General features: G+C 35.9%; 1 protein-coding gene across 1 annotated transcript; it reads right to left on the bottom strand.

Moving 5' to 3' along the window:
- Nucleotides 1-231: 231 nt before the first annotated feature.
- On the bottom strand, nucleotides 232-27784 carry LOC149786270 (toll-like receptor 6). Its single transcript, XM_089976648.1, has 2 exons — nucleotides 26481-27784; nucleotides 232-8239 (listed from the first exon to the last, which is right to left on the bottom strand). The coding sequence occupies exons 1-2, from the start codon at nucleotides 26504-26506 to the stop codon at nucleotides 4495-4497; spliced, it is 3771 nt and encodes a 1256-aa protein (XP_089832774.1). The 5' UTR covers nucleotides 26507-27784; the 3' UTR covers nucleotides 232-4494.

The following is a 27784-nucleotide window of genomic DNA, read 5'->3' as shown; positions in this document are numbered from 1 at the left end:
GCGACTTTATCCGTGCAGCATCGTTAGTATGGATGAGAAATATTAGTAACTGCTGTATGCGGGGTGGGGTGGGTGCGGTGATGGTCACTGTTTGTGCATGTATGTATGTATGTATGTATGTATGTATGTATGTATGTATGTGTACGTATGTATATGTATGTGTGTATGAATGAATGTATGTATGTATGTATGTAGATAAAGCTCTCTTGGAAGAAGTCGAGAAAGCCTACATTGGTGGTAAATTATTTATTTAATGACTATTATCAAAGAAAAATATCAAACACTTAGTGCAAAGAACACGTGAACATTACTACAAAGTGAACTGACATAAATATTAACGATTCAGTGAGTATTTTCAACGTTAAGACGAATCCATTTTATGGCACATTCTCAATACCAGTGTCACATTTCGACAGCAAAATTAAGTTTCTTCATACACGAACTCGATGCGAACAATATTTACACATTCCTTAATTTATTTCTTTTAAATCATGAGATATCACGAACAAAGGTGTTCATACTATACGAAACAACTCTAAGGAATGGAAGTAAAGTTAAACCTGTTTTTAGCGGACTGCACCTCCATCCTCCCCAAACAAAATAAATAACTAAAAACAAGACTAAAATGGGTTTATTGGAGGTTATAAAAAACGAACTTTACTTTGAAATCTTCACGTTATCGGCTATTGTTGATCAACTCGAATTATTGTTCATCAAGTCAGGAGTATGTTACAAGTTTAACTATATTTACAATTTTAACTTTTAAAGTAAAATCGCCCGTCACAAAGTGAATATTGTCCCTTAGACAACTGTACCCGAGTAAGACGATACATTCTATCCGAAAAACTGTAGGATAGCCGAACGTATATCGATTACCTTGTCCTCTCGAATTATTTGTACACCAGCCTAATCCGACATTATCGAGGGAAAACATTGCACGAAATTACATTCGACTTCAATCAATAACATGCGGATACTTGTCGAAGCGAAACTGTAAGACGGACAAATTATCAATTTTTTTATTCTAACGTAAAGAATTTGATATATCTTTCCGATAATTACTTTTGGTTTGCACTACTAAAACCTAAAAGTCAATTTGTCATTATATCACTAGTTCGGTTTCTTTGGCATTGTTACAACTTTGATTGAATCATTATGATTTCAGTTTTATACACGACATCTAAAGTAAACAGAGGTCCTTCGTGGGTTCTATTGCATGCCTAGTCAAAGTCTAAGAAAAAAAATGGTACTCTGAGACTAAAGAAAAAGACAGGATATTTTGATTTAAAGAAAGGGAACCATTACTTCATGGTCACCGTAAGCACATAAAATTCGCTATCCAGATGGCGTGCATCTGAAACCCACAACAACAGTTCTGGATTGGTTGGGCTGAGCCGTTCTTTTCAGTTCTTTTGCTTAGTGGCTTTAGCTAGTTTATTTTGGTCATTGAGATTTAAAGTAATTTACCTAAGAACACAATACGGTAGTCAATCCAGCATGATATCGGAATCAAACCTAGTCCTCCTGTATACGAATCTAGGATACTAACCACTAAGTTCACGCGCTCGTACATAAGTTACCAGATAAACACATGATGACCATTTTATACAAGTGACCAGATTACAGAAGTTTTATTGACGCTCAAATAAGCTGTCTTTACGTGGGGGGGGGGGGGGCATTTAGAAACGTTTGCCGTGTAATTAATGGACTATATCTTGCATATGAACCTTGTTGATATTGCAAAAGTTGCATTAATACGAGCATTACTATTATTTGACCATGTACATAATGAAGTATAAAACAAATCATTCACTAGATTACATTCGAGTTCAAACTGGCAAAATTCAGAATGTGATAACTGACCGTGTGAAAATAAATATAAAATTTCAGCACTTATGTTGTACGTGAAAAGTTTCCTTCATTTGGGTGTTTGATTGATGGATGTAATTTTGGTTGGGGATTATACGGTTATCCCTTCCTTCAGAAACGCATGTCTCAAAACGGTACTAGCTCAGTGTGGACATTGGCTTCTTAAACTTCTGAGACAAACTGAAGAAGAAAACAATAAAAGCTGAAAAGCTAGCCAATAATGGTTTTAAAAAGAAATTACATGTAATTTGTTTCTTGCAATTGATAATACATATAAAGAAATTTCAGTCACAGTCTGTATCAGAAAGGTATCCCAATAGTATCGCTATTATGCGAGCTCCACGTGCACGCAAATTTCTTTACTCATGCCCGTCTTGTATAAGAGTTTAATAACAGTGGAGCCGAACCATAAGGACCAAAAAAAAAAAAAAAAAAAAAAAAACGAAAGTTGTATAGCTGAAACATTCAAATCGTAAGTATCTAAGCAATCCTTCGCAAAAATTATCATGCATTTATTTCACAGAACAGTACTGACACTTCCTAAAGTCTCCCTCAAGCTAATATCCCTTCTGCTCCACAAGAAAGTTGCCATAATTATTCCCGAGATATCACTGATAAATTGTACAATTCAGATAGTTATAAAAAACGGATCAGGTTCATGGGGTTAAAAATCAAGGGTTAAAAGTTTGTAATGACACCAGTATATGAAGTATGCAAATCTGATGTGTCACTATTGATGTATCAATTCTTGTACAAATGAAATAAAATAAAAACTGTTGCTGTATTTGTCATCGTTTAATCTAGCAGTTTTAAAAACCTGATTTTAGTTCTATGCTCTAATTACCAAACATAAAATGTTTCAAACACATTATTGCCACAGGGTATGTTGTATAAGCAAAATAAGCATCATTGCATATTTTCACATCCAGCATCAATATGTACCGTTTAATTAAAAAAAAGGATACATGATGATCTTAAAAGGAGAAAACAATTGCACAGATGTTTATCTTTTTCTTAAGAGTCCACTCACCATTTCTTGCTTTGCACATTGTGTGATTCTTAAAAAAGAACAATATGCCAGATTTTTCTCGATGGAAATTATGGCAACTTATAAAATGCCTTGTACATCTTAGGTATCAAAAATTAATTAATTCCTTTGATATTTCGTATGATTGTAGAGTGTAATTTGGGTTGCAGAGTACTCGGGTTGGCCTTACCTTAGACGGGCATCTCTAAAGGCTGCATGCTCATTTTCGTCACTTTCACTTCATGGACTTCAGAGGTAAATTCGAAAGAAAACTAACCAATAACTTTTCCATACATTTTATAACTTATGATTCATTTATTGCACTTCCAGAATCTAGTATGCAACCAAAACAAATTAAGTTGCCCTATTGTAAATAACAGCTAACGCGGGTATATATTAGACTCCTTTTTTATTTAAAAAAATATAGCATAAGAGAAGCCATTTTTAACAAATGAACTTTTTATTCGACGCTATGTTTCCCTTACTCAACATAGAAGGAAATTTCAGTCACAGTACATGAACATAGCACAGAGGTAGGCTAACTTTCTTGCACTGTGGTTCTTGTAAATGCAGACAGTTTCACCGTATGTTTGTCCCTATTTCGTTAGTACTTAATTAACGTGGAGCAGAACCTTAAGTGTCCACATGAATCGTTTGTATTATCAAGACTAGTTGTAAACATAGTCAAACATTGAACCTTCTGCGTTGCTGAACAATATCAAAGCAAATTTGAGTATGTATGATATGGATGGTATATACACCAAGTTGATGTCAAATAATTGTTTTTCTCTTTAACTGAAAGAATGAAGATATTATCTAGAAATCTTCAAGAAGTCAGAAGGATCAGAGACATGATTTTCCCACCTATTCAATCTCTTATAACCTCCCCAACCCACCCTCACCCACGCAAATCTCTTTCCGACCCGTAGAGTATGCACAAATACATAAACATTTCTAAAAATTTACAAACCATCTCAGTCATAATTCAATGTTTGATAAATTGTTTTTAGTGTTTAAGGATGCGCTATGCGAGATCACGCATGCTCGCACACGCTAACAAACGCCTCCAGCTGATGGAAAAGAATACAAGGTTACTGCACTTCCTTCAGAAAGTATGGAAACAAAAACGACAAGATTAAAATTTAGTTCTATTAGGCAAGTTTTGAACACACCTTGTAAAAATTACAGAAAACTCGAGACAATGTCTTTTGAACAAGATGCAGGAAATCTGTGAAGGCAATGGCGTTGTGAATCACGTATTTACTACCATTCTATGTGATTATAGAATGATTCAAGAGTTACAGGATAAGTAGTTTTACATACAAGATACGGTGTAAGCAATGTCAACTACCAACTTGGCACAACCAGCTAACACTCGGTGTAATTCGGATGCTTTTGAAGCTCAGAAAGGAATACAATTACGTACACCGTGAACTAAATAACCACCTTGAATGAGCGGTACAAGTAACAACAGGTCCGTCGACATAAACATGTATCGAATTACAAGTGACATCATTTACATGTATTACATACAACGATGTTGAAACAGATGAGTATCACGATTAACAATTAAGTTTCGTCTTAACTATTGAATTAGCTTATAATGCATGGGTAACATAGTCTGCTTTAGTCTCAAGTGTATCCTGACCAGACGAGTCGGGTTTGACCTTAAAATCCGCAATTTCCTCATACACATTGGAGCTGTCTGAGCAACTTTTGTAGTCCGATTCCAAACTATATGCCAACGAAGTTCCAGCGTATTCGATTACAGACGGTAAAGGTTGAGAGGTTACGGAAAGTGGTTCCTCATAGGCTTCGTTGTCCATCATGACATAATTCATGGCAGACAGATCCGAAGCTGCGTACGGTTGAGTCTCTGTCAGGGTACCTTTTCTCTTTGAGGAACTACTGTGTGGTTCTGGCATGCAATAGTTTAGCTTTTCCCAGAACCATGAGTCCTCCTGATGAATACATTGTCTTGACCTGAGCAGTGATTTCAGTGGCTGAGCTAATTCAGCCTCATTTATTTCTCCAAGAACAACTATGATTATTCTGTCTGGGGAGTCTTCCATTGCATATTTTGAAACGTACCGAAACCAAGGTTCGCTCTCGAAACAATCACTTGATACGATCATAATTGTCCTTTTGCTTGATTTTATATTATGTTGTATAAAACCCTGCATAGATGCATTCTTTTGAATGTCCCTATGTTGTACAACGAGCTTATAACTTGGTCGACCTCGTTCGAGTCTAAGAGCAAGCTCCCGAATGACAAAGATTTCATCCTTGGGGCTATAGGCCACAAATGCATCAAAATATCTGTTATTGTCTTCGACAACGTCATTTTTACTTACTTTGCACTTGAATCTTGCGTAGAGCCAGACTTTAACGAAATTCCTCCTGCAGATGACAAAAATAATCAATAAGATTATAATAGCCGCTAAAAGGGCAGGAAAGAAAAGGCTTATATTAAGATCTCCGAAGATATTTGCTGTATCTCGAATGGTTGTTTCCACCAGTTGTGGCACATCTGAGTCGGTAAGGTTTGTTGTAACAACCGAATTGTATTCTTCTGTTTGCACGGTTTGTTTAGGTGAAGTAAGATTGTAAGATATTCCTTTAATTACATCAATAACTTTCTTTGGGCAGCTGGAACCGAAAGATACGAGACTTGTTTGCACTGTAGATTCATTTTGAAGAAGAGTGCATGAAATATCACTCTCAAGAGTTTTATCAGAAGTGATGTTCACGAATGCGGCTGGCACGCATTTTAATGAATGGTATAATAAACAGTCACATATCCAAGAATTGTCATGAAGAAACAAGCGTGGAATTGAGAACATGAGGTGAGATATGTAATTATCAACCTTTTGTAATGCATTATTCGCCAGATTCAACAAATTCAACGATTTCATACCATTAAATGCACCGTCTTCTATGTATCTGATCATGTTATTCTGTAAAAGTACTTCTCTTACAGTTTCCAAAGAAAAAAATACCCCCTTCTCTATCAATTCAATTTTATTGTTGTAGAGGGATAACACCTGCAAAGATTTCAGACCAACAAAGCTCATGTTCTGTAGGACGCTGATTATGTTTCTGCTGAGATCTAGGTGACGCAAATAGCTCAGTTCAATAAAGTTCAGACTCTCAATTGTTGTAATGTTGTTTCTGCTAAGGTCTAAATCCCTAGCGATTTTGGGTAGGTTCCTTTTGATGTTTGTCACGTTGCTATTTGAGCATATGATATAATGCTCTGAGCTCCAGTCCTTGCTCCTTGAGCACGTGCATTCATCAGGGCACTCGTATTCGCATAAGCACGAGGTGTATCCACAGCACACGCACGAGACATTACACATTTTTCTGTACTGACATAAGAACTTATCTTCCGGAATTTTTCTCAGAGGTGCAGATGGATATTGATAAGCACCAGTACACCACGTGGAATTCAGATCTGGAATTAGCGGTCCTTGAGGAGGAGGAGACCATCTCCTGAGCCAGACAATTTCGCAATCGCACTGCCAGGGATTCCCTTCAATATAAAAACTGGTTTGTAGGAAACGTCCAGTCGAGACAGCAACTGACGCTTCAGCTAGGGTTCGAAGATCGTTGGAAACTAAATTCACAGTACGAAGCCTATCCATGCCATTAAATGCATGTTGTCGAACTGTATTAATCCTATTGTGAGAAAGATCCAATATTTCCAAAGTTTGTGGAAACATATCATTGTGAATAGAATCACTAATCCGATTGTAGCTTAAATAGAGCTCTACCAACTTCGGCATAAACATGAATGTCTTTCCAATCTCCGAAAGGCGATTGTGATCTAAGTATAGTGTGTTCAGTGGAAGGTCTCTGAAGGTTTCTGCTTCTATAAATTCAATCTCATTCTTGGAAAGATCCAGTGCTTCCAGTTTAGGACAAGAGGTGAAAATGCCATCAGCTAAAAACTTAATGTAATTGTTTCGTAGGCTGATGGATCTAACATTGATTAATCCATCGAACGTACCCTTGAATAAGTTGTTGACAGAATTCGAACTTGCATCGAGGTAAAGTAACGAAGACAAGTTAGGAAACGCTGGTAGATCTCTGATGTAGTTGGATGACAAATTTAAATGTGTCAGGGAACCCAAGGACGTCAAAGCTTCGAAGTGAATAGTTTCAATCCGGTTGCTTTGTAAATCCAATCGAGTCAAGTATTTCAATCCATAAAATAAACTTCTTGATATTGAGCTCAGCCGATTTCCATCTAAACAGAGCTCGACGAGTTGTTCCAGAGACTGTAATGCAGACTCGGGAAAGGATTCAATCGAGCTGAAGGATAGTTCTAATACAAGTAAATCTGCCTTTGCCTTCAATGCCTCGGCACCGGATTCCTGAATAACTCCCATATTGTTGTGACTCAAATATAAATGAGTCAGTTTTTTTACTGGTACAAGCTCGGGTAAAACACTGCTGTCTAAACAACACCGACTAAGATTCAACCTGAGAAGTTTCTGGGAATTAGCGAAAAAGTTTCTCGGAATATTTTGCAAGCAATTATTGGAAAGATCGAGATCCGTTATCTTAAGGTTGTCTTTGATCAAATCTGCTGGTAAAGAATTGATCTGGTTACTTGACAAGTCCAGCGTCTGCAAGTCTCCGATGTTGGCTAATGATCCGTTTGTATCATCAAAATGTATCTGATTGCCAGACAAATACAAAGCTTCCAGTATGGGGAATCGGGGATATTCAATCAAGTTTGTAATATCTTTGAGCTTGTTCCTGGATAAATCAATGTTCTCTACGTTAAGAATTTTAGTGCCATCCATACAAACCAACCCAGAATTAGAAACTTTCAATAAACTATTTCCAGACATATTTACATTTTTCAGCATTTGAAGATCACATATTTCAGGCAGGTGAAGAAGTCTGCTGTTGACGATGCTTAAACTCTGTAAGTAGGGATTAAATGAAAATGTCTGCACTCCCATAGATATGTCACTTGCTCCGTCAACGTACAACCCTTTCAAAACCGAAAGCCCATGCAAAGCATATCGTTGGAGAAAGTAAATCTTACAACTGTGGAGAGATAAATCCACGCAGAGATGTAACGCAGATAGGGCGTAATTTTTCAGCTCACTCGTTGCGTCAGAACTGCAATGCACGTGCAATGAGTAATTTACAGTCACGGACCTTAAAGGAGAAACATCAAGATCGTCAAGTTGAGGAACGAAACACCTCACCTCAAGATGGCGGCGTAATTCCTTCTCAACATAGAAACAGTCACATGATGGAGGACACGAAAGGTTTGGTGACACTAACTGCAAAGCACTCGCAAGAATCACGGCAAAGTTCGTCCACCTGCAAGAAAGAAGCCACGATTGTGATAATTTCATGAATAGATAAAATAATGACATATTGCTGCATGTAATTTCAATGTATGTATGTATGTATGTATGTATGTATGTATGTATGTATGTATGTATGTATGTGGGTGTATATATAAATGTAGAATATACAAGCTTACAAGTAAATACACGAAGTCCTCTAACATAACATCTGAACTCAGATATAAGTCGACTTAAACTGCAAAGAAGAAAGATCCTGATCATCCGTCGCATAATGCGCCTGCAGATCAGAGTCTATGTGTTTGTTCTACTAATTAGTCCTAGCAAACTGTAAAGACCTCTATCTGCCGGCGCAAGATCCTCCGGTAGATCTGGGTCTGTGCAATTTGCAGTAAGGTTGGTCTTATAAGCGAGTATATGCGATACTCCTTATCAATGGACACTTAAGTTTTCATCCGTGGTGCAACTTAACGCGTTGTTATCGTTTTGGCAAGACATAAAACAAATTGTGTCTGGCTACACATAAAACATCAATTGTGAGCCTGGTAAGACATAAAACATAAAATTGTAAGCCTGGCAAGACATAAAACATAAAGTGTGAGCCTGGCAAGTCATAAAACATAAAACTGTGAGCCTGGCAAGACATAAAACATAAACTGTGAGCCTGGCAAGACATAAAACATAAATTGACGAAATACGTCTGTATATCCCTTTCAACGAAATGTGAGAAATACTTTACAGTACTTATAAGAAGAACTTGATTATTATGATAAACATTATTAATAACATTTGCAATGGTATTTATGAATACATACATACATACATACATACATACATACATACATACATACATACATGTTAATACTTAACATTACTTATAACATGATTAGTATGATGAACTTTATCAATAACATTTACAGTGGTATTTAATAATACATACATGTATAATACATATATACGTCTGTTATAATTGCAAAAAGATATCAAGAAGGAAATCTAAGAAAGGGAAGAGCAAGAAAGACTCTATAAGTGAAAAGGCTGTCGACCGAAAATTCGAGTATACAAAGACAATTCTCATCAGAGGGATGGAAGATAAAGTAAGAAGAGATGATGGCCCATCAATGGTGTCCTTTTGGAAGCAACAATAACCACAGAAAATACTTTATCCTGGGGCATCATAATAACCATGTTCTTCTTATAAGTATTGAAAAGTATTAATATGTAGATATGTATGTATGTCATAAAATCCATTTATACCATTGTAAATGTTATTAAATATGATTGAAGATACTACCACTAGTAATAATAATAAATTATTATTATTATTATTATTATTATTATTATTATTGTTAGCATATTTTCACATCTGAATACAGTTTGTGGTCTTTTTACAATTTATTTATCATTCACTCTATCTCACATTTCTGACATGACGTATCTCTCTCTGTCTCTGTCCTAAATTTCTGCCGTAACGACACAGCTCCCACCCAAGCATCAGTAAGTTCCCAGTGATATATGCCTCGCAAGAAGGTTTTCACGCGTTACTCTTTCCGAGTGGTGATGCTGTTTTACACGCATGCGTCAGTAATTCAAATCTGAGGTCAACAGCCGATGAATACACAGGTGTTCTGTTCTGACAGGGATTTATACTAAAAACTGTGTGTTCTAAAGGATTTAACGCTGTGGATCATTAGAAGAGGGATTATACTTACCGTCTGGATACAAAGGTTAGTCTAAATAAATTTATTAATTAATATCGCGCGGTCCGATCATCCGAAGATACATAGTGCGGACGGCTTCAGCACAAGTAGTGCATAATAACGTTGGTCTCCACCCCCAGTCAAACAAAACAAAACAAAACAAAAAAGAAGGTGGAGAACATCTTGCTGGTCTAATTATTCTGAAACCAGGCCGACCAGTCCTAACATTAGCCTCGTAATGCTTAGCGCCTAGCGAGGCATCTTTTAGTACCATTTTTATGTCCTTGGTATGACTCGGGCGGGGCGGACACTCTAACCACAAGGTCACCGCTAATGGAAGTAAAACTGCAAAAACATCTCTTTTTTTCTCTCTCAAGACATAACTATTCAATCTTAAGTAAAATAAGATTGAAAATCTAACAAGGATGCAATTTAACACCACTAGCTATACAGGAGACCCGCCTCAACCAGCCACTGAAACTGTTCACGGGTATAAAGTCATCGCATAAACAAAACTGTGCAAGTTTCATCAGCCAATGAAATTACTTTTCCAATATTTGGAAAAGCTACATTCTGGCTTTACTAGAAAAGTACTTTTTTATATAAAAAAAGAGAGCAAACTATCACAAAAACAACACAAAATAAACTAACAGACACTCGTGTGACGAATATACTGTGTAGCGAAGCGAGTCTAGCTGAGCTAGACTACATGATGCTATGCACCATTTAGACATTCGAAGATGCCTTCGTATCATTCAATAATCGGAACTGCCTTGGCTATTTCTGCCACACAAAAGTATGCTTCGGATGTATTAAGGCGCAATTATTGACTACAACATCGAATATTTTGTTCGCCGGCAATTTCACTGCCAAAAAGGAAACCAAATCTGTTCGGATCATCTCTACTATTTTTTTACAATCGAATCGACTGTGGGTTTGACCAAGGGATTACAATTGAAAACAATAGTTCCACCATTCGTAACGCCTCCTTGAATTCTTGTTTCGTAAATAACCGAAATGACCAGAATGGCAGCGACTGACAAGCATTTGGGGTATAATCCATATCACCCCTCTCAGCGTTGGATCGCTCCTGTGTCCTAAGTGTTGTGAGTGTCCTCTTCGGATGCGGGACGTCGCGGGTTCGAACCCCGGTCGAGTCATACCAAATATTTATAAAAATGGTACTAGCAGCTGCCTCGCATGGCGCTCATCATTAAGATGTTAATGTTAGAACTGGTCGGCCTGGTGCCAGGATAATGTGACTGGGTATGTCTGCGGCATGATGCCCCAGTGCGAGTCATCACTATAAATTGCCACACTGCAGATATCGTAGCGATATAACGATATGACTGAAAGGTTGTCAAAGCTATGTTAAAAATACACACACACACACACACACACACACACACACACACTGTTCGCGTTGATCTGAGTTTCAGGCTCGCAACATCATCAAATAATTCACAGTGAAAGGGGTTTCATGGACTGACCCTATAACATTCGCACTCTTACATAGATCTAAAAGCATTTGCATGTGGTCGACACAAGTTTAGTGTCGAAAGAAAAGCAATAGCCTAATGAAGAATAAATATCACATTGAGTGGCAAAAGTTCTTCAGGTTATTGCTAAACACGTTCTGTCACTGGATCCTTTCTCTATGAAAGACAAGGTGAGTAACGCTCTGTTCAACACCCAACCATCGATCAATGGCTGCTATTCCAGTCAGCGAAGGTACTCAGACATAATTCATGGCTGATTTTACTCCTGATATATTTTCTATTCATCAAGCCATCGTTTACTTTTATAAGTTACAGGCTACAAAACTTAAGAACTATGCGAATTTTTGCTTGGTCAGACAATGCTGTGCTCGCTTACAGACTGCATGTACTTTCTGCTATAAATGACTCTATGAGACACTCCTTCATTTATATGAGAACATTAATAGTGCAAACGAAAGTTTCTACTTGCCATTCATTCAAATCAAACGTCCGTTCACTTATAATCATTTGAAAACAAAATTTACAACCACCAGAATAAAGAGCTAATTGGAGGCATTCAGAAGACAGGGCGAAAGCTGATTGGTTCAAAACGTAATACATAAAATAAACATGGTCACAATATATACCATTTCATTTAAAAATAATAAGTTAAATAATGAGTCAACTAAACTGTGTTCGTTCAATTGCTGGGAAAGGTTAAGAGTTAACTTTTGAACCAACCAACTTTTGCCGTTGACTTTTGTGTGCCGCGAAGAATCTCGTCAGCCAGGAGGTAATGAAAACAATTTCGACAGTTGATTAAGTGAATGTTAAGCAAAAACTTGCCTTTGAATCTACTTCTGTTCTAAAATTGATTTAGGAATGTTTCGTAGAGTCGTAAATCTGTTATGTACCGTCAGTCTGAGCGCAAGCGTAATTTATCGGTAAAGAACAATTCGTACGTTCTGTAACTCGAAAATTCAGTTTGGTCCTGCCTAGAAAAATAAACGATAGCTTGTTGATAAGACAAATATATCAGGAGTAAAATGATCTATACAGTATTGCTGAGTGCCTTTATCAACGGGAATGACAGCCAGAGAGGATGAGGGTCACTAGTGAAACAGATTTTGTTCACAGTTAAAACCTTATCTCTGTTTTGATATGATAATCCCGGTCAAGTGTCGGAACGAGTCGAAGCAGTAATCTGAGTCACTCTATATGATTTATTTTCTTTTCCAGGATATTGCTTGTCTTCAACTAGAAGCTTTCGTCGGACACCTGTGACGGTAGGTACACTGTTGAATGACACGGACGAATCTAAGTTAAGCATTGGGCTAGGCTGGCAAATATAATGTAAACAAACATGTAACAGCGCAGAAGCATCACGAATGTACTTTGTAGCAGCCTAATCAATATGAATATTGCATACTGAGGTAGGAGAGTGTATGCCAGTTAATCACCTATTTTAGAGCTACTCCATGAATTGTGTGCCAGCTGATCACCAATGTTAGGGCCATCTCGTGAAGTGTGTGCCAGCTGATCACCAATGTTAGGGCCATCTCGTGAAGTGTGTGCCAGCTGATCACCAATGTTAGGGCCATCTCTTGAAGTGTGTGCCAGCTGATTATCTATTTTAGGGCCATCTCGTGAAGTGTGTGCCAGCTGATCACCAATGTTAGGGCCATCTCTTGAAGTGTGTGCCAGCTGATTATCTATTTTAGGGCCATTCTATGCCAGCTTATCACCAATTTTAGGGCCATCCTATGAAGAATCAAGTTGGTCATCTATTTTAGGGCAATTCCATGAAGTGCATCCAAGCTGATTACCTATGTTAGGGCCATTCCAGGAAGTGCATGCACAACTGATCACCTATGTTAGGGCCATTCCAGGAAGTGTATGCACAACTGATCGCCTATGTTCATGAAGTGTATGCCGTTGATCACCTATTTTAGGGCTATTCTGTGAAGTGTATGCTAGCAGATCACCTATTTTAGGGCTATTCTGTGAAGTGTATGCTAGCAGATCACCTATTTTAGGGAATTTCTATGAAGTGTATATCAGAAGATAACCTATTTTAGGGCCATTCTGTGAAGTGTATGCTAGCAGATCACCTATTTTAGGGTCATTCCATGAATTGTAGTCTAGCTGATGACCTGTTTTAGGGCCATTCCTTGTTTTATAGACATTCCTCTTTGTGGCTATAGATCTTTGTATTACCTACACGTGTAACTGTATATGCGAGAAATTGAAAACAAAAAGAAGCTAGAAGAAGATACTGTTGTGTATTGATACATTTCAAATGCAATTACCATGCATGTGTCGAATAAACTTTACATATTGACTAGTTCGGCATTCAGACCACTTGACAAGTACAAATACAAGATTTGGACTTATTGACCTCAAGACAAATGATTGCAGCGCTCTTTCGCATGGTTCTTGATGTGTGAGAGTCTACTGGGAATTCGATGGCAAACGTCTCTTTGATTTTTTGTCGTAAAAAAAAGTTAAAGTACCCTTCTTTGTGTGAAACATTTTCCTCTTTCAGCTTCTAAAATTTCACAAAACGAATGTCATACATCTGTGAATTTATTATTATTATTGCTATGATTATTATTATTATTATTATTATTATTGTTGTTGTTTGTTGTTGCACTCTTCGTTCAAACGCAGTATTTAATAAAAGCAAATGACCCTTTCATTTGAAAAAATAATCTTTATAAATATGCAAAATATGACCTTTGTATGGGTATGAAATTAACATATCAATGATTTTATAACGACAGAAGAAGGCAACCCCTCAATGAAAGCTGACAGAGATCACCGTGTAAATATATTTTACTGGTAGTATCCCCTGCACAGATTTTGAAAGTATTGCCGTCTAATTACTCATATTTAATTACTCATATCTTAAATTCTAATGGGAGTCCACATACAAAGGAATTTTCCTGCATTACTGCCATCACTAAACATTATTATCAGTACTAATACTGCTTCTGCTCCTTCGGTTTTTATCGTAACCGGAAAATAGGAACAACAACATTTCTACTATTGCTATTACAATAAACAATAATAATATATGCCTTTAATACTACTACTACGACTACTGCTATTACTATTTCCACTATTATTACAAGGAACAATAACAACAATATATTGCTGTAGTATCTACTACCACTTGTACTATTACTAATAGTACAAGAAGGAACAATAACAATATATGCCTGTGCTACTATTACTAATATTTATACTATGATAATGATGATGTTGTTTTCACACACACACACACACACACACACACACACACACACACACAGACACCTTGCATGGTTTTGGAATTGCCATATAATAAAGGCCATACAAGCTCCAATTATCTGTGTCGATCATCGACAGTCATATGGCGATATTTTAGTTCGTAATTGTCCTTAGATTTTTATTCTCTTCCACTGAGTTAGAGGTCTAGGACTATCTGCACTTTGATACAAAATTATTTCTACATTAACCCGTTCCACAAGCACGAATAATCTGTAATTGACTTTCGTTGGAACCAACACGGTAGACGGATTATGTGACATTTGCAATGCTGGGAGTTTTCGCGACACAAAAAGCAAGTCTGTATAAATGATGAATCATTGCTGGCATCGATCGCGCAAACTGCCTAAACACATTTATCAGATTTAATCTCCCTATCCCGTTGAGATTTTGTCGCCATTTTGAAACCTGATTGAATTATGGCACGATGTAGGTTTCAACTTAATCTTTTTCTTGAAAAAAAAAATAAATCAGTGAGCAAACATCGTCGCGCCTGGGAGGTAAATAACAATTTCTGGATCGAAATATCAGTTGTTAAATTCTCTCTCTTTGAAAAACGAATTTCAGGCATCAGCTTTGGGTTTTCATGTTGAATGACCTACCCACCGTCATAGTCCTATGTCGCTCCCCATGTATTCGTAACAAAGGAATTGTCAATTATCGTTTTAGCAACTCAAGACATTTTTATTGACCGGAGAGCAATTCATTTGTATTGTAGTCAAGTTCAAACTTAAAGACATATATCAAGTATTCCTAGATGAATGCGACGAAAACAATGTTATATAGATTACAATCAAACCAGCTATTATCTAACAGAAATGTAATTATATTGAGTTTATCAGGTTAAAATGTTAATAATACAATGTATAAATGAATAGGTAGCATTTTTAATATTAAATTTCAGGCATCAGCCTTGGGTTTCCATTTTTCAACAACCTAATCATTTCGTAGTCTTATGTCGCTCTCCAGTTACTCATAACAAAGGAATCACCAGTGCGTAAGAAACAAATCATCGTTTCGGGAACTTTAAGAAATTTGTATTGCTTGGAGAGCACCGACATAAAAAATTATTATTATTATTATTATTATTATTATTATTATTATTATTATTTTGTGATTAACTTCAAGGTAACACACATGACAATTATTCCAAGATGAATGCAAAGAAAATAATGTAATATAGATTTAAATTAAACCAGCCTTATCTAACCGAAGAATAACTGTCGTGTTGAGTTTCACCATATAAAAATGTTTAATAATACAATATAACAATACATAGGTAATGTTTTTAACATTTAAAAAATTCTGACAAAGTGCGATAAACTAGGCTCTGCACCTTGTATCCGGCTGCCAGTTTTCCTACAAGAACCATGACTACCGCTTGTTTAGTGCCAAGCATTCGCAACTTTGAGGTCAATCCTATGGATCATACTTCCCACGGATATGGATAGTTCCTTTTCGGTTCACTTTGGTTATTTACCAAACAAGGACTGACCAAGAAGTTACGAATGTGAGAACTATTTTTTTCATTCGTAATATTAAACTTAGATAGTTTTCTTTTTTATTTAATAAACCTATTGCTTCTATTTAGGCTTTATGGGATTGCGAACTACAAGCAAGATTGACTTACCTCCGAAATTAAGGAGCTTTAAAACGTGCAAAACTACACACCTTCGAAAATGAAGTTTTGACAAAAGGCAGTGCTGCAATAAGCATGGCAATTTTACACTTTGCAAAAACACATATTAACACAGTTTTGAAAGAATTATGTTTAGTTTAAATTAGTTCCAAAAGATTATTAGACTGACTTCGGTAAGTCGTGAAAATTAACAAAGTAATGGAACCACGTGTTTGGAACTAATTTGTTGCACTTATCATACAATCGTGACCTCAGAGTTGGTCGGCGTAGGGATAATATCCAAAATTGGATTGTAAATCACCTGATAGCAGAGTCGCTTATTTAGCGAATATGGCGCAGTGTCGTAATATCTCGGTCAGTCTTACAGCCAACCGAATGGCAGAAATAGCCAACGTAGTCTTAATAGAATGAGGTTTCTTTCTTTGCGGTTGCTGTGTCGAGATACGTTTTAGTCTTACATAAATTACTGAGGTAGTTCCGAATGCAGTGCTAATGTTCTATGGAGGCGCTAATGCGGGCGATCTTAGTGTCGTTCCGAATACGCACATGAATATTTTGTTCTCTCTCTCAAGAAATGTTTGTCCAAGTATATATAAAACTTGTCCCTGTAATTTACTTGAACCTTATGCACAGTTCCATGCTAGATCTCTCAACCAAGTGATTTATATTTAAAACAAAAATGAGAAAGTGAATGGCTCTTTTTATGACCTCTTATAGACATATGTCCCGAAAAACAAAATCGGCGTGGTGTAATAAATGAATATAAAGTCAGAAGTTAAAAACTCTATAAGGACTAATGCGGAGACAATTACCAAGTCAAATTAAGTGACAGACTTTCTCATAGGGTTGTACACAGTATGACGGGGGCCCCGTGTGGCCAAGTGGCCGAGTGGTCTAAAGCGCTTAACGTTACGGATCATTGCCATCTCACCCCTTTCTGCGTGGGTTCGAGTCTCAGGTTCGGCCAATGTGTGTAAGTGAGAAAGCTTGCCAGTAGCTTCTCGTGGGTAGGCGGTTCTTTCCGGGATTTTCCCCGGGTTCTTCCTCCACCATTTATACTGGCCGCCATGTATAGCCTATCTTGTGCTGAAAAATGGCGTTAAACCATACAACAACAACAACACAGTATGACGTCGATGATATAATCATATATAGTGTATTACTGTGTCACAGCTGATTAAGACCATGCCTTGTTTTAAAGACAGTGTACATTTTATTGTACAAATTCATTTCCAATCACATACTGGTGTTAGACAGATATATTCAGAATATTACTTTCCAGTTTTCCGAATAATGTTTTTCAGTTTTTCGACTATATTGTTTATTTCATTTGGAGAAAAATAAATACGGCAAGATTCACTCAAGGAAGATCGATGTAACTTAAAATAATAATTAGGTAATGCCTGCAAACTTTTTCTGCATTTTACTCTTGTACAAATGAGTGCAGATAAAACAAACCATTTTAATTTTAGTAAGTAATACAGTTGTAAAATTATATTAATAAGAATCCAATTCTGTGTACCAAAAGTTGCAGAAAACAAAAATATAAAACAATTATGACATGTACGGATTGGTGGTTTACGAAAAATTAAATACATTACAGTGCATGTGATTTACGAAACACTTCGCACTCTCAGCGTTGTCGCAGTATACTTCCTCTTTTCTCTCACAAGGGCGGGCGAACTTTAGCATTTATATTGTCATTATAGTATCATTATATTGTCATTTGTTCCTTATTTAATTTTGATACGTGGTTTTGTTGGGGTATTTTTTTTATACACCCCCCGTATGACTGGAATATAAATTAAAATTTCACTAATCTATCCTTTTTACCAAATTTTCTGAATCACATACATTTTTACGCACATGATATTCTTTTTCATGGTGAAATCGTACGACATATTCATTTTTTAAAGCTCTTATTGCATGGAAATTAACATCTTGTTACCCAAGACAGAGCACATTGTTCATGAAATTGTTCTAAGCATTCTTTTAAGACACGAGAGAGAGAGAGAGAGAGAGAGAGAGAGAGAGAGAGAGAGAGAGCACTAACATGTTTCAAAATCACTAAATTTTATCAGACAATCTTCTGTAGAATTTTGTTTTTCAACATTTCACTTGGTCTTCTGTGCATGCGTTTTAGAAAATATTCTGACTCATGCTGAGGTAACAAAAACAGCATTATATTTTAAACAGTAGTTAAGGTAGTTCATTCAACGTGACTCGCGTGAGTCTGAGAGATCTATAACTAAGTGAGGGGTATGGTATACATTTGTTGCATAATGGGTGATACGCACCTTCTATACCGCGAATTTTAGCAGTACTATCAATGCGATAAGCGTAAACATGCGTAGTATGTACTTTACATGATCTAAGATTGTATCAAGAACGCTAACGTGTCTACCAGGCGTTTATCAACACGTTGTTGAGCCTCGTTTTGAGTTATAAATTCGTTTCAAAAGACCTACACCACGTCCATATTATGGTGAAGATCTGACAAAACCAAACGGAAGGTCTGGTTAAACGAGACAATAGTTCAAAAGTTTTAAGCGGAAGAAAACTGTTGCATTATTTTTGCTAATAAAGATGATGCAATCGTACAGTTCAACCCAGAAAAACAATTTACCAAGCCCAATGCACTTTGCAACACAGATGTTTCCTCGCAATTTGATAAAATATAAACATGAAAACCTCAAAATAAAGAAATGCGTGGAACTCCTGAATTGCGGTCTTTCACAAAATTTTCAAGCAAACCGCCCACTTCAAGTGAAGGGCAAAAGTATCATGCTCTGTCCTTGGTTGTGCTGTGAAGTTTTTGGAAGAATAAATAAAAGTAAAGAAAAAAGAATCCTTACAATAAATCTTTCTGTTTATAAAGGTATGACAATAAAACAAAATCTAGGTATCTTCTAATTTAAGTTTTATTTTTAAAAGTAATTTTTATAATAGTAACATAATATTTTCGATTTCTCACAAAGATCAATAGACCTATGTTATAAACATAGAATTAAAAAAAATGGGGGTGGAAAACTAGGGTGATGTACTTATATTGTTAATGATGTCTCTCATTTCTACATTTTTATTATTCCTTCCATAAGGGTTCCTTTTCCAGACTCTTCCAAGTTTTTGGAAGAATAAAAAAACGTAAAGAAAAAAAAATCCTTGCATAATATATCTTTCTGTTTATAAAGGTATGACAATAAAACAAAATTTAGGTATCTTCTAATTTAAGTTTTATTTTTAAAAGTAATTTTTATAATAGTAACATAATATTTTTGATTTCTCACAAATATCAATAGACCTATGTTATAAACATGTTTATACACGAATACAATGAAACTATTCTTCTTCCTTCTTATATTGAAAACAAAACTCGAGCATATTTTTTAATCGGCTGAACGCGTATCATAATGACGTGTCAACATTTCTTAGGTTCTTTATCAATCTTTCATAGGAATTAGTATATTGTTGAAAAAGATATAGAGAAAAGATATGCCGTACACGTATGCGTCGCATAAGTAGCTGCGGAAAACACAATACCTGATATGCGATTTAGACCCAATTTCACCAACAGGCCTTGAAGTACGAGTCTACGTTTTAGATATTTTAAAACATCTCCCAAGCTTAAATATCGTCTCACCGACGTGTTCGATAGGATTAACCAATCAGAAGTTGATGATCTCACATTTGAGTAGGTGATTGCCTCGGTCTTTATCCATCTAATGTCAATGACTAGTATTATTTTGAAACTGTTTTCTTGTTGGAGACATTTAAAGAACAAATTTATTTAACAGATTTTTGAAACTTTATTTTGCAAAATTGGAAATTGTTGAGTTTAGAATTACATTATATGACTGTGGATAAAGTCCGAGTAAACGGAATATAAGCGGCTTAAATCCGTACGGTAAAACAATGAGTGAAAGGTCAATTTTCCTGACTCATTGTGGCTATGTAATTTGTTATCTTTATTTTTTTCCCTAGCCTGCATAACCGGTTTTACACCATGTACATCTTGACGATAGGAAAACATTATCAATAGCTTCTGATCGTATGATTGGTATTTTTGCTGTACTGTCGAAAGTTTAAAGTTTTACAAATATTCAGGGCTTGGAAAAACAGTGGCAAAAAGCAAAGACGTAAAAAACAGTAAGGCCTTTTTATAATCTCTCTCTCTCTCACACACACACAGGCACACACACACACACACACACACAGAGCATTTGTCACTTATTTGTTTTATCCGTTACTAAAAGTGTTTATTGATTTCTACCTACAGTGACTCATTGTTTGCCCCATCAATCAAAATACATATTTTTAGAAACGGAAGATGTTACGGGCAAATCAAATTCAAACGACAACAACAGGCTATCCGATTGCATACAATTTAATTTCCTTTTACAAGCTGATACCAATCTTTACAAGTCCCACGGTGACATTGCCTTTCAGATTTACATACATCGATACGTAGTAAAACATATCGAAGGGTAAGAGACACAGATGTTTGAATAATTACGTTAGCTCGTATAACTCGCAGAATATTTTTTGAATAGCTTAGTTGCACTTTGCTTAGGTTTGCACAAAAATCAATTTTTATTATTTTACTTTTTTCCAAAAATATTTATTGTACTATTTCACATTTACGATTCCTCTTTAATATATCGTACTAGGATGCTGAACAAGCATTATAATTAGTGTAGAGACAACACACTAACGTATTTACATATGTAGCTAAACTATGGGCTGCTGTTCCTCAAACACAACTTGATAAGTGTATTAGATGTGGGAATGTTTATACAGACTTGATACTTCATTGTTGTGTTAGTTGTCCATATATGTCGAATTTTAGAAACTCTTTCTGGGATTTCCTATCTGATAAATTTCCTCTGAGCCTGCACGTTACGTTATTTAATGCAGAAGATGAGCTGCAACTACAGTATCTTCTAGGTAAAAGGTTACCTTCAGGTGTAATCGACAAAGAAAACTCCAAGCTATTCGTCCTGTATGCAGCATACTTTGTCATGCAGTGTGCCGCTATCTTCTGCAAATAAGGTACTGTAACTTGCAACTTATGCAGTTGACGAACACGTTGTTGACTGATAAAGTGTAAGAATTTCGTAATATAGCATTTTTTTAAAAAATACTTATTTATTGATTGTATTCAGATGATTTATTCTTATATCATGTAATCTTCCATGGAAGGAAATAAAGATGATGATGGTATGCATCTTAAAGAAAACTGATGCAAGTTTAGTTTTATTCATGTAATTCCCACCCCCAAGTTTTATCTTACCTATAATGTAGACTGCTTTCGTAACCGAAAGGCTGGAACAGAAGAAAATTGATTGCTATAGGGGAACGGGACCCAAGAAAAACTAAAGACAATTTATGAACGTATCGTGACAATGTTTATAACTTTATATGGACACGGAGAATATAAAATTCGTTACAAATTTATTGAAATAAATTTTAAAAAAATGCAAGAACGAGATAACAATCAGTTAAAAATGAGTTTAAAAACAATATGATCTGCGAATGTGGATCGACAATGTCTCAGTATAAAGATCGCAGAAAATGCCTAAGGTAAATGTAACGTTGAAAAACACATTCTGCGCAATAAGAGCGTGCGTAGATTTCATCTCAGTGCAACTAATATAAACGGGCTTAATTATAAGTATATTATGTTTTAAACCTGAGTATAATATAGTACTGAGTAGTATTTATTATATTATGACCTAGCGAAACGTAGCTTTGCAAAGCACAGCATAGCAAATCACAGCAATAGCTATGTATGGTATGGTATGGTATGCTATGCTATGCTATGGTACCGTATGGTATGGTTCGGGGTGGGGCGGGACAGGGAGGTACAGTTATGAATCATAGCATAACGCTGTGTATATATATATATATATATATATATATATATATATATATATCGCATAGCATAGTATGTTGTCAACACTCGCCTGACTCTCTAAAATAAGATCTTTCACTCAAGCTAGCTATTGTTTCGTAGCTGCAAAGTGCAAATGATCAAGTGAATAAAAATGGGGGAAAATGATTTATTGTGTGAAGTGTGCAGCTGCCTAAGAGATGACGCCCAAAATGCATAATTGCTTGCATGCATGGGTCGGGTGGCAAGCCTCTCTTGTGACAAATACAATCTGGCAAACCCACACAAAATATCCTCAGCGTTTTCCTTGAAGTTATTTATTGACTTGACAGAAATGGCGAGCGATGTTTCAATTGTCTGGTGAACATGATCAAGTTAACTCAAGCAATGGGACTCTTTCTGCAGCTCTTTAACTTCGCTATTGTATAGGGACTGGATACTATTTCTAAACAGGTCAATGAAAGAAAAGATTGGAAATGGAGAATCTAACAAACTTCCTTTTTTTGTACGTATATGCATCCAATGATACATTGGTAAATCAAAAACACTTAAGAATTTGTTAACCAGTTATTTAAGTTAACGAATGAACTTGACTATTTAAGAGAACTGTCTAGGATTAGAAATAAAGGCACGACAGGTTGATTTATCAATTCATTGGTGACTAACGACACATCAACACTTGGATGACTAAGTAACGGGAGGGTGGGATACAATACTTTGCCAAGAAATACACCATATAGTCGACCAAGTCTAATTCGAACCTGATTGTGAGTCAGGGACACTAATCGATAAGCCACCAGGCTCCATGAGAAATACAGGCCTTTCAGTCACTACACTTGTACAAAAGTTGAACCGTAACCGAAGACGCCAAAATATCTTCTGGCATCCGATGAAGTTCATAAACAACCTAACATTACTCATGAAATTGTGAGATGTATACCTCTATTCGAACTAACGATATCTTTAGTTAAAGGATTGTATGTTCAGTATAAGTTAAATTATGCACGCAATGCGTTTCGAGTCTACAGTATACATACATACATACATACATATATATATATATATATATATATATATATATATATATATATATATATATATATATATATATATATTAGAGTTTAAGCTGTGATGGTTATATGTCATCAGTCTTTTCGTTTGCCACTTAAAAATGTTTTGTTCGCACAAATAAATCTTAAGAAATATTCCACTATACTCCCAGATACGCGAAAACATCACCAAAATGCCTGATTCGAAACGGATCGGTAGTCATTAAGGGGGTAGATAGTGTATCCGATATGTAATAAGAAATAATGTGTAAGATCTTTATTAGTCAGTCTCGAGGCATACTTACAGATAGTATAATTGTCCTTTATCTATAACTAAATTAATACTGACAGGTGTTAGGCTTCACTTGTTAATCACCGTGTCAGGTTCTTTCCAAAATCTAAGAACCAGTCAGATAACGAAGTCAACAATGATGATGACGACGATGATGATAATCTATTTTCTTACTGCCCCCCCCCCCCCCGTCATAAAAACCCAGCCTCAGTCTGATTTGCCTTTACATTGTTACTCTGTCCAGTAGGTGAAAATCGTTAGGTACATTCAATTCAGCTGCAATGATAAGTGGCTATTTCCAATGTTTCCATGGAAACCTTTAGTTTTCGGAATCATGACAGCAATAAAACCGCGGGTTTATTTTTAGTAAAAAATGGTAAGTCTAAACAGTTCTAGAATGAGTGAACAAAATTGGAAAATTATGTCTCTATTGGTCCGAAAATCTACCGAGGTCATTGATACACGAACACAAATATTCATGTTTAACTGTATTTGTCAACCTCATTTGTTTTTGTCTGAATATATGCTCACAGAAAAAGAAGAAAAGTAAAATTACGCCAATATCCCAGAATGTAACTGGGTGATTTACATATCAATAGACAAATATTCTGGCCAAATTTCATTTGATCACGTTCAGAAGTTTTTGCACAGTAATTCTAGTAAGTTTGTCGGAACAGGCTAACAGACGGACGGACAATACTATATCAATATGCCTCAACTGCAAGCAGCCAAATTACAAAATAGGATTCTTTAACGTGCTATTATTGTACACATAATATGCTGCAAAACGTTGTTTCCTGTGGCAAATGAGTATTGTTTTCCTTTGAATTGACGATTTTCTTTCTTTGATCCTTGACGAAAATCAGCTTCCTTTGATCTTTGAGAAGGACGATTTATCGTGTAAACCTTTCCTCTTCTAACATACAAGTACACTAACGTATACATACCGACAGTGCCGGATTACCCGTTAAGCACACTAAGCACGCGCTTGGGGCACCAGACCAACTGGAGCACAATCGAAAATTCAAATCGTTGATGATAAAATGGTATGAATTATATATGACCATTTCTATCTGTACGTACGAGTATTTTGATTTGGAATGATGGCAACACTGGTAATTTGCCACTTTTTTTTAATAGCTTTTAATATTTTTCTTTTTGAGTTTCACATTTTGTTGGGGGGGGGGGGGCACCATCATATTTTCAGAGCTTAGGACCCTGGAAGGGTTTATCCAGCACTGAATACTGATTGTGCTTAGCGTTTGAGTGCACTCTGTAATCGGAAACTTATTAACAGTTTAATCTGAGATGAAAAACAAAGCTCAAAATCACTAAACAAAATAAACACGAGGAATGAATATTGTGTTTTATTATCCCGACTTTTTCTGAGTTTTCATCGTCACTAAAATAAAATTTGTACAATATTGACGAAATGTTTAACAAAATCTAAACTTTTTAATTATAATAATATAAATATAACATCAGCCTCAACATCTCAAATACCGATCTGAAAAATATACCATCAACCTCAACATCTCAAAATATCGACCTGAAAAATATAGCATCAACCTCAACATCTCAAAATATCGACATGTAAAATATAGCATCAACCTCAACATCTCAAAATATCGACATGTAAAATATAGCATCAACCTCAACATCTCAAAATATCGACCTGTAAAATATAGCATTAACTCAGAATTTCTGAAATAACGTTCTCGTGAAAAAGCACGAATCTGCACTTAATGTCTTTAGAGCAGCACTAGTGCTCGGAATCATTGGTGTTTGACTATGTTTACGAGTAAAATTAATTCAACAACAACTTGAATAGTCTAGTTGTCATTTCGCATCATTTTAAGGCTGTGCCCGTGTTACGAAACATTTTATACTGAAACGGGACTATTGTGTTCAAAATTGTTGGCATTCATTGGCTGAAATATGTAAATTTTAGTCCCATGTAAATGTTCATTGCAAAATATTTATATATTCCAAGTCTCTTCGTCTGTTTCAGAACATGCCACAGAATATTTTGAGGTAGCAAACATTTTTAGAGAAAGTTTTGTTTGTTATTTTACGACACAGCAACACAAGTAGGTTTTGTATGCTCAGGCAGTTAGAGGACGGTGCCTTGCACAGACACATTACGATAGCCGACCATGGCTGATCATATAGTTAAATTTGAACCCAAAGCCAAACATGCGGCTCCTGCCTCCATTATAAAGAAATAAATAATCAAAGTTTTTTTTCTTTCGGGAAACCATTGTAAACACAAAGCATTCAAATATAAAACAGAAAGGCTCACAATGGGACCGAGTCAAAACATGAGATGATATTAGGCCAGATAGCATGATCAATTGCAGAATGAACATATGTGATAAGCTCTCTAATTAACGTTCAGGTTTCATGCCGAAACAATTATCTAAAACAAGTATGGCAGCGCACTTCCGCGTCGCTGCATTTCATGAGAATATTTCATTTTAAACAATGATTTATTTTAGGTGATATTTGCACAACGAACATGGTCTTATATTTCGTTGACGCTACAACACAAGTACTTTTCACTGATACTGTTAATTTTATATAACGGTTATAACCTATCAGAGCGAATGTAGATATAACGGGTAGCAAATTTTGATTCTGCTTTTATGGAGATCGATATTTCTCTAAATGACCGTCTAGTAGAGAAGATAACAAGAAATATGATACGATAGAACACTTGTCAGAATTATATATATCATTATCAAATGCGTTGCCTTATTTATCACTTTAATGCATTTATACTATCTTCACATAATAATAAAAATAGTCACCCTAAGAAATTTACCAAAACAGCTAATAAATAAATAAATAATAGTCTTCAATATGCAAATTATCGATTGAGTGAGAGAAATTCATACCGTCTTGGTGTCAGCTTGTATGCCATCCTGACTTCTTCCTGGAAGTGTGCTTAGGGAACCAATTTACTCGCCTTTTATGCCGAGCCTTAACGAAAGCTGTGGCACAATTGTTACATTTTCTTGAAGCAAACAAATGAGGCAAAAGCAAAGTGGGCCTGCAAATTTGCTTGGTCCACCAAATACACAACCAAGATCCATAAACTGAAACACTTTTAAGAGGATTGGCTGCCCCCTTCACTGTCTCTTGCTGTTTTTAAAGCTTTTGAGATATGCTCACTGCTCAGGAGATCAAAACTCTCAGGAAAGTCAATAATTTTAATACTATAGTCGCTCCTCAAGTACTTTGTTTAAACTTTCCTTCCAAAATGTGTCTATCTCGTTTGTCTCTGTCACAGTTATTTTCATATAATCTTACTCAATCTTCCTGAAACAGGCATGCCATAATGTCCAAACCATATGACTTTCCTCAGTGAAAAGGAAAATGGTGCACCATAATCGTATATTATATATATCAAAGAATCCCAATTCGAAAGTATTATCCACAAAATGCAACTCTTGCGTTCAGCAGCTTCTGCTGGCGTCTGAATTAACATAAAAACTATCAGATGAATGCTTGATTGCTCTCTCTCTTCTTGCACCATACAGTATCTTGTTCAGAGAGACACGTGACTCGATAAACACAACGCACTAACAGCCATTTAGCTACTGCTGAAATATTAAACAAACTTAAGCTGCAGACTGTATCTCAATTATACAGAAACGAACTCGGATGTTGAAGTCATTCTGTTCAAAAATTGCAGGTTGAAAATCCCACGATTGGTCATGTAAGGAATGCGTCTGTTTCTCGTCATTGGAGATTTATAAGAACGTATATTACTGCATTTACTGCACTTGGGGAACGCAAAATCCAATCTTCAAGTACTTTCGCCACATTGAATAAAGTAATCTTAAGCATTACGGATGCAGCAGCTGGTCTTTACACAGAACACGTGCTCTCACTTTTGTTAACTGTTCACATTTCTCTTATTCGAATCAACAGCAGAACGAAGACCATACGATACGACTAAATTTGTAATCATTTGATAGACGTTTGTACTGACCATACATATTTTTGTATGCTTTAAGTACGTATACAAATGCTTTTTTGATTATACTCTGTAATAACAAAGACATTATTCCCATAATAACGATAATGAAGATTGATAGTAACACAGCTTGCTCCATTTTCCCATATTTCACAAAATGCAAGTGAGTACAAGTAATTCCCAAAGATATCAAGGCTTCGTAGTCACTGACCGCGTACC

The sequence above is a fragment of the Sinohyriopsis cumingii genome, chromosome 12, assembly GCF_028554795.1.
Source record: "Sinohyriopsis cumingii isolate HCF-2022 chromosome 12, ASM2855479v2, whole genome shotgun sequence".
NCBI classification, from domain to species: domain Eukaryota; kingdom Metazoa; phylum Mollusca; class Bivalvia; order Unionida; family Unionidae; genus Sinohyriopsis; species Sinohyriopsis cumingii.
This window is presented reverse-complemented; position numbering and strand designations above follow the sequence as displayed.

Coding starts and splice junctions, on each gene's coding strand:
- LOC149786270 (XM_089976648.1), bottom strand. CDS start 26,506: ATGGCATACAAGCTGACACCAAGACG. Junction 8,240..26,480: donor TACAAGCTGACACCAAGACG/GTATGAATTTCT, acceptor TCTTTCTTGCAG/GTGGACGAACTTTGCCGTGA.